We start from the raw sequence: 9,199 nt of genomic DNA on the forward strand, positions 1-9,199 counted from the left end.
AGACTAATCCAAGTTGAATAGATCTGACAAAGGAACAATATATTATGCTCGTATCGTATTCAGCAATAACAGATTATTTTAGAAAATTAATTACTTATTTTTAAAAAAGATAATTATTTCTCTAAAAACGTTGATTTTTGTTGTATGTATTTTGGTATTTGCATTATTGAAGTACCGTTGAGTTAACTGGAAAAGTTAGCTAAACATGATTATCGTCAAAACCAGGAGGTGCCCCACGCACTTTGGTATGGAATTAATTTTATGCGGTTGTCTGTTTTCACGTGTCCACATGCTCTCAATAAATAATCATTGATCAAGACGATGATCGTTCAATTCCAATCCTGTAAAGGAGTAGATCCAACCATTTTTCTCTAAAGAATTGTCAACATGGCAACATTATCTATCTATTTCTACAATAAAGTAGAAGAAATTTATATGTGGTATATATTCACATGTCCTACATGGATATTTTTTTTTCTTCTAATAGTTAGAAATAGAAATAATAATTTGGTTCCACTTTGCCCCATGCAATATAATTGTTCGAAATATTGACCGTGTCAAAACTGGAAATAATTTTGAAAGCTGTAACGAACATTTTGTGTCTTCTACTTTGGTGGTTTTAGTGGAACAGTTCACGTTTTGCTCTGAAAGAAAAAATTATATATATGCATACTTGTACATGTTTTCTATTTCACATTCAATTAGTCACCTCTCCATGGATCGACCATTTTAGGGCAACAGGGTCTTTATACTTATCTAAAAATATCATAATAAAAATAATATTATCTTATCAAAATAACAATATTATCATAAGGACCATAAATATGAGATCCATATATATATATGGTGAGATTTTTTATGTAAAATTCAACTTGACTTCATTATTATTCTTATATTATTATATTAAGTGACTTAAGCATTAAAGTATCTTTATATATATATTCTCTCTAGACACTTGAAGGAAAGTTATTTTCACATACAGTTTAACGTAACAAAAAAGAATTATAATTGTTGACGTAAGAAAGAAGAATTACAATTATTCTTTCGAATCAGTACAAATATCATTAATCATAATTTTATTTTCAAGCTGAAGATCAAATTACAAATCTTAATTTTAACAACCCAAGTTTCAAAACACTTGTACGTAGATAACTTTTACTTTATACACAATACATCTCTTTTTGAATTACTACAAAATTACACTTCTTAAATTCTCTTTAATTTACTGTCTCATTGCATAACAAGAACTTTCTAGATTAGTCCTATTCTTATTAAAAGTATCATTTGAAATCCAACTTTGCTACTACCCCACTCATTTGTAACCCATGGTTCATTGATTATATTGGGTAAAATTACTTTGCCACTCTAATCAAATGAACTCTCTAGCTTGTTGCTGGCTAATGCTCATTAGGCATGTCATAACAATCACACCTACCCTTTGTACCGTCACATGGGTTTTGATGACACCATTACACTCAACCCTACATTTTTATTTTATTTTGTTTGGAAAGTCAAGACCTGCTTTCTAATAACCTCTGGTCAAATTGAAGAAACAAGTGTTGTCTTCTAATTTCCCTGTATGATGTTTGTTAAAAGAATTACGAACTTGTTCGTGGTGTGTCCTTTGTAATTGGTCATCTTTGTTCCGTCCGAAACATTACATGAGAACACATGTAGCTCCCCTATCTTCTAGCTCTTACGGTCGTTATCTTAAAGATTTTAAGATAATGTCTGAAACAAACATTATCTTAAAGACTTTGACCTTGTCATCCATGTCCTTAATAATATAGATATCATTTTCTCATTAACTATGCTTCCATGAGAACACACGTCGCTCCCCTGTTTTGTTTGCTGATGTTAACAAATTATAGATTGTGTTAGACAAATTATATATTCAGATATGATCTTAAATTCTCATTAACTATGTTAACAAATTATAATTTCGATTTTGTTTAAAATACACTAAAATTATATTTTTCTAAAATATTTCTGAAAATAATTTATTAAGATACCCTTACTTACTTTTGAACAAGAGTATTTTAAGAAGTTATATTATCGATTTTCATAAATTATATAAGAAGTAACTTACTTAAATACTTCTAAAAATAAGTAGGCATGCATTAAGAAAATTAAAACCAAGTATCTGTTTTGATACGCATTCTTAACTTTCAGAATTTTGAAATCATGCCAAAAAAACGCAGAAGCTACTGACCAGATGCGGATCCATTCTTCCAAATCACAGATCTAAACATGCGTTAATTATACACATGCAGATCTATTTTTCAAAATTGCGTTTCCAAACATGCAGTCATTATAAATTTATAATGCAACGTGCAAGCCTACACGTAGATATGTGAATGTATGCGCTGTGTGCACGTAATTTAATAACTATTTTTTTTAAAAAGAAAAACATATTTTTGCCTATGTTAAACTCTTAATTTAATCCTATAACATCAGCCAAATAATAAAGGGTTTCAGTAGTTTACTGAAGGTCTTAGATTTAAAACTTGTTACTTCTATTGTACAGCAACAACAATAACAACAACAAAAATGAAAAACTTAATGGGTAAGAAATTTTTGGTTTTAAAAACTAAAGGAGGGGGAACCTTTACTTCCCCAGCTTTTTCCCTCATTAATTTCCAAAACAATAATGCCACTGGGAATGCATTTTATCTGTAAGGACCTATGCATCTACGAGAATATACGACAAAAGTTATCAGAGGACCGGCACAACACTGGACCTGGAGTATTCACTATCAAATATAAAAGGGCAAATCAAGGGTCTCCTTCAAAATAGTTGCAATGGTGAATGAATGAATGAATGGTTGAATAGTGATGCGACACCTCCACTAACATGGAGAGAGATTCACCATCCAGCATCTTCCTCACCATGTTACATATATATTTGAATATTTGTCAGTAGCAAGGTGGCATGTGCCACCTTTTGTGGCTGTTTTGACAAACATCTGCCAACTTATTTATTTATCAGCAATTTCATTGTAAGGGTATGACATCAAACTCCCATCTACATTATGCCTTTCTGGTCTCAGGTCTCGCATCAGTATACACCTTAAAATTAACAGCACTCAGGAATAAAAATTGATGTTGCTAATATGTTTGTGTTGTGTTGAAGGTGAAGATAAGTTAGATAAATAAACCTCTTAAGCCCATAATATAGTTAAAACAATCTTCTTGATGCCCCTAGTCACACTAGTCAAAAGGAAAACCACCTAGGAATATTATATCATGTTACATGCCTAAATAATGGCTAATCTTTGTAGTTCATTTGAACTGAAACCGCATTAAAAGCTTTACAGATTTTAATTGCTCGCCCTTCTGATCAAATAGAGGGACTGCACGGAAACCAGATCTTAACTCAGAGATTGGCAAACATGTTTGCCCACCAAAGTCATCCTTTTCATGCTTATCATATTCTCGAACTTCTATTCGGAGCAAAGCTAGTTCTGGAACAGTCAAGGGAAATTCAAACTCTTCGTCCCAGACGGGAAACCAGTTGTCTTGAATTACCTTGGTCTTCTTATTGGCTTTATCAGCTGGTACTCCAACAATGCAAACCTGATATATAAATTAATCAAATGCTAAGTATAATATATTATTGTATTTGTATCTCTCTCTTGTTTCCTGATGATAACTGCAATTACACAATTAGTTCTTCAGATTCAAGCCATTATCAACAACTAACTTCAAGGGATTTCCAACAATAATTTTTACACGATCTTGAAACTATGTAGTCTGCTCTCCAAGGTATATGCACATCCCATACAAATTGTGAAATACAGATATAGGAGATGGTTATAAAAAGTTGAAGGGTTTGTAACATTCATACCAAGAAAAGTTCAGCACATAACTAGTTGGAGGTGTATCAATCATTATTCAAACATGAAGACTAGGCCACATTTTCAAGTTCAATTGTCAAAAACATCTCTTCACGAGATGTTCAACTATGTCAATCCACTGACGGATTACTGCCCCTGATCTGCAATATTAGTAAAAATATTGAACTCACCTTTGTGTAAAAGTCCGGTGGAGAGAAGGAATCAAAGTGTGTTTTGCTGAAATCTGAGCTCCACCCATTTCCCATATATACTTTCACCTATATGTTGATGGGGAGAAGTTTAAACGATGTCACCAAATCAATTGATTTCCTTTTCAAATAGTACCTTACCTTCAATGTTTTCTTCACTGGCAATGCTCTTTTAGGATCAAAAACCTCATTATGTGGACCTTTTTCTATTAGAAATGCAGGCTTTTTCACATAACCACACCCGCCATTTGCTCTAAACATGCCTTGCATGTACCAGAGTGATTTTCCATGCCCCTGATAAAGAAAAACACACACTGATGCACTAAACAAAAGAAAAATAACATCATACTAGTTACTAGCATATGCCTGTCAACAAAATACCTTAATAAGAAGAAATTCACAAAATCCATATAGCACTAGCAGTGATTGTTCTACTGGTAACACTAAAATAGTGTACAATAAAGAATTAAATATATGTGGGCACAACTTAAGAAATATTAATTCAATATGCATTAAGATTGCTCCACTACAGAAAATAGCCCGAAGATGTAACTATGCATGCTTCACTAGTTTCCTGATCATCCAAGTTTGCAACTGTATAATAAAATTTTAACATGGATCATGTGTGATAGAGTGCATCAGGACTATAAATATAGAACACTAGGATGAACCTTTTATTTGAAACAACCTTGGTCATAAGTCCCTCACCTGCATGTTAAATGCCACCATCTGAGCTCCATACATCCATCCTATATGTGGCCTGTAATTCGAGGAGGTAACACGTGTTCCCTTTGGATACACCCTGATAATATTCTTCTGTGTAAATCTGGAAGCATAAAATGCATCTATCTTATTTGAGAGGTTGTCAACTATAAAAGTGTTGAAAATATTTGCAGTTAGCACTACTATGTACTGAGTAGGATACCTAACAATATCTGATCCATAAGTAGCAGAAGCCTTTTCAAGTTCCTGTTCGCTCAAGCTCAAGCGCTTCACGCCCCCAACATTGTTCAAGTGGTGCTTTACATGACCCTTTGGCTTCCCAGCATGGATTGTAATCAAACGTTTGTACTCAGGTGCACTCTGTTGGTCTGATTTTTTATCACGAGCATTCAAGCCTTCCTCATCAAGATCACTTCCATTTAACTATCCAGTTGGGGGGGGGGGGGGGGGATGACATAAGCACACAGAGCTTATAAATGCAAATCGAATCAGACACAAATATGACTTTATGCTCACCTTCTCATCAACAGCCTCCAATTCAGGGATAACACATGGGGATAATGATCCTTCTTCAGTTGATTCCCTCTCACTGTCACTATCCTTGAATTGCTTGGATTCAAGATATTCTTTTGGTGGTTTGGTTGATATAAGAATTCGACCTTTCAACGATTCTGGTGTGGGGAATTCTGTCAGAGAATCTGCCTGAGGAAAATAGAGCATGTCTCCAAATACTTGAGCTATCATCTGCAAATAAGATTAAATTTGCATTCAATGCCTACAAAAATAGGGACTTGAAGTAGATTCTTTTTGTGTGTGTGGTAACAATGGAACATTACCTCTGCAACTTTAGCTTGAAGGAATGGTGTAAGGTGGTCCTCTAAAGTTATGATGACTGGGTAGTCAGATTTAACAAAAGCATACTCTTTTATGGACTTTAAACATTGGATAAGTGAGACAGGAGCAGTAAGTGTCCTGAAATATTTAAGAAAAAGGTTACAAAGCAAATGAGTTTTACAAATTGCACCATGAATATCTGAAAACTATAAAGCATCAAAATAGTCATCTAGCTCCACAAGATTGAACTCAAGATCAGCACCTTCCATGAACTACGTCGATATCATCTTTAGTTGAATTTGGCCATAAATCTAGTTCAATTACTCGCACACCTCGTTGCAAAGCCTTTATGATTGGCACATCACTGCAATCGCTGCTCAGCTGATTCCCAGTCAGGTAGGAATTGTGCCCTGTATATATGAAATAATGTGACAACGGAGCATTCATATCATGATGTACCTGGCATGACACATCATTCATATTGTCAAGAAGAAACACAAACATTCCTTAAAAAAATAACACCATAAACTAGATATTGTCCTCAACCTATATACTCATTTTTTCCAGTTTAATCTCCGATAATTGGCTTTAACAAATGAAGTGTATTGATGATTTAATTTTAGACACTCTTACACTAGTATAACTATTGATCATTATAAATCCAATGTCACTCACAAACTTTACATGTAACTGCAGAAGATAAATCCAAGTCAGTTTCACTCCTTATTCAAACTTTCCCCTTTTAGTTGGAGGTCGTGACTCACAATTCTGGCACATAAGAAAATATCACTACACATTACATACATTCAAAGAAAAGCTCTCAGGTCTCGATTGTTTGAACTTTTAAGTAAAAAAAAAATTCAGTTAAAAGATATCTTCAAAAATATTCTAAAGATCAAACATTTTTAAAAATTAATTTGTGTTTTCCTCAAAAAATTTATTTTCCAAAATTCATCTAATCTCATCCTTTATCTATTTGATATCTAACAACATCTGACAAGTGTTGTAAATAAGTTAGACTTCCCTATGTTGGCTCCATAATGTGATGTAACAGTTCATACCTTCAATTTCAATTTTTGTCACTTGAAAGGACTCAAAGTAATGGATAGGAAGCTAAATTCTATGTCCTTTATAAAGCTATTTATGACAGGTGCCATTTCTTGCCTGTTATATAAACTTTTCCATTTCTCCTTTTTATGCTTTCCTTTTTGTGCAGTAAAAAGAAGATAAAGAAACATAACATGTGGAAATTAAACAATAAAGCAAATTAGTACAACAGCGAATAATCCATCAAAACACACACACGCACAAATATCCTCGAGACAGCAACCACCCCTTTTTTAACGTATTCCCCAACGTTAATCCATTGAATACAGATCACGCAAATATGCTTTGTCTATGTTTTTTTTTTCTCCAGAAATTAATCATTTCAAAATATCATCAAAATTGATTTTACCATTTTCATATACATAGGGTGTGTTTGCGAACCAGAACGCAAGTGCTGAAAAAAAATATCCATCACATTGTTTTAGCTTTTATGTCTTGGAACAGTATTTTTTTTGTTGAATGTGAATTTCCAACGCTTGACCAAATACACACATAGTTGTCCAAAATCAAACATTGTTAACGTATTTAAATTTTGAGGACTAACTATCTATCAACTTTATTAGATTTTATTTGGTAAAATCTTCATGCATCTTTCACATGAGTCAATTCTGCTAGTAAAATCATTGTTTGCCACAAAACTCTATCTAGGACTCAAATTTGAAATCACCTTGCCGGAATAACCTTACACCAGTTAATTGATGCGCTTGGTGATATTGGTTTGTTATCTTAGTAAGACCTTCTCCGTAACAACGTTTACAAACACTAACAAGATGACAAAATGCTTATATAAGGTAACAAAAAAATCCTACATCCTAGTTTGGATTTTTTCCAACTTAGAAGTTAGAACCTTTATGACACGTAATATTTCATTGCATAAAATAATAGGTAGTGAACAAAAACGGTTTTTGTTTTTGTTGCACCTTTATCGGAGAAAGCAAAAGAAAGAGACCTGGGATTTGAGGGGATCGTTGAAATCGACGAGGAACAAGAAACGGAAGAACTCGTCGAGGCTGAGACCATTGTTGTTGTTGTCGGTGTGGTGGTCGCATTCGGCATTGGTGTCGTTTTGTTTGCGCGATTGAATGATGCTGTCGAGGATGCGGTTGGAATCCTCAGCGGAGCAGTCCGTTTCGCGCTGGTGATCGTGCAGGAAGCGGAGGAGCTGGTCGGCGGACATGGATGCGGCAGCGGCGTCGGAGAAGGCGGAGAAGGCCTCCTTGACGTCCGGCGGAGGGGCCTGCTCGGAGACGGCGAATTTTCTATTGAAGTACTTGAACATTTTGTAGCTGTAGGTGACGGTGCCCATTGTTGGACACGGAGAAAAGAAGAAGAAGAAGAAGAAGAAGAAGAAGGAGAAAGCGATGGGTATGAAATAAATGGTGAATGAAAACCTTTTGAATTTGGAGTTTGGGAGACAGAGAGAAACACCGTAAACATAAATGGAATGCGAGTTAAGCGGAACCCATTGTCGTTTACACTTTAGACTGACTAACACGTAAATTTTGCTTTTTCGTAAAAAAAATGTTCTATTTCCTCTTATTTTCCTAAATATATATTTTTGTTAACTTTATTTTTTTTTATAAATTTAAAATGATTAAAAGTGATATCAAGAGCCTTTATCAACATTTATAACAAATGAAATTGAGAATAAATGATTATGCATTGATATAAAAAAATTTAACATATTTATAATAAATTTGTTAGACTTTTAAAGGTATAATGTGATTAGATGATAATGTTACACTATTTTACCTTATAAGCTTATAGACATTAAATTCAATGAAATATATGTTTCAAATTAATTATAATTTTAACTATATTTCTCATAATTCATATTTTGTCTTTTTATAGCTAGATGTAAAAGTAATTAAACTATAAACAGTTCAAATATGTTAATTTCAAGTTTTATTTGTCAATAAGTAGAGATGAAGCTTTTAATTAGGATTGTTTATATAAATGAATTAAACTTGAATAAATTATAATTTTACAAAGGATTTTAAGTGTTTAATTTGAGACTCTCATGTTTATCCTTTTAATCACGAGTGTGTATTATTATTTGAAATATTAAAAATAGGGAACAGACGCAATCAAACAAATTAAATGGTTTAAAAAAAGATTTAAATGTAATTTTGGTTCTTTTATTTTATTTAATTGATAATTTTGATCCCTTTATTTTAAAATTAAGACACTTGATTCTTTTATTTTAAAAAATTTATAATTTTGATTTTCCTATTTCAAAATACAAACATTTGATTCTTATATAATAGGGAATTCACAATTTTTGTCTTCATATTTTTAAAAAACTACAATTTTGATTTAATATCTAATTTTACTTATATTTTATTTCTTATTTTGTTATTAATTAAATTATTTATTAGTGGTACTTTAAATGAATATGTTAAGTTTAAGGTTTAATTGGATCAAGACAAAAAAAATAGATAAAATTGAGAATTTGTTTAAAATTATAAATTTTTTAAAATAAAAAGATTA

General features: G+C 32.6%; 1 protein-coding gene across 2 annotated transcripts; it reads right to left on the reverse strand.

The window, feature by feature from the left end:
• Window positions 1-3,144: 3,144 nt before the first annotated feature.
• On the reverse strand, window positions 3,145-8,110 carry LOC547863 (phosphoinositide-specific phospholipase C P12). 2 transcript variants are annotated; one of them, XM_041008817.1, is made up of 9 exons: window positions 7,659-8,110; window positions 5,865-6,012; window positions 5,605-5,740; window positions 5,285-5,512; window positions 4,971-5,191; window positions 4,754-4,871; window positions 4,187-4,339; window positions 4,028-4,114; window positions 3,145-3,576 (listed from the first exon to the last, which is right to left on the reverse strand). In XM_041008817.1, the coding sequence occupies exons 1-9, from the start codon at window positions 7,756-7,758 to the stop codon at window positions 3,283-3,285; spliced, it is 1,485 nt and encodes a 494-aa protein (XP_040864751.1). In that variant the 5' UTR covers window positions 7,759-8,110; the 3' UTR covers window positions 3,145-3,282. The 2 variants fall into 2 exon arrangements, with proteins under 2 accessions (XP_040864751.1, NP_001235296.1); NM_001248367.2 differs by having other exon boundaries at window positions 3,150-3,576; window positions 5,865-6,061; window positions 7,659-7,947.
• Window positions 8,111-9,199: the final 1,089 nt, after the last annotated feature.

The sequence above is a fragment of the Glycine max genome, chromosome 14, assembly GCF_000004515.6.
Source record: "Glycine max cultivar Williams 82 chromosome 14, Glycine_max_v4.0, whole genome shotgun sequence".
In the NCBI taxonomy this organism is placed as follows: domain Eukaryota; kingdom Viridiplantae; phylum Streptophyta; class Magnoliopsida; order Fabales; family Fabaceae; genus Glycine; species Glycine max.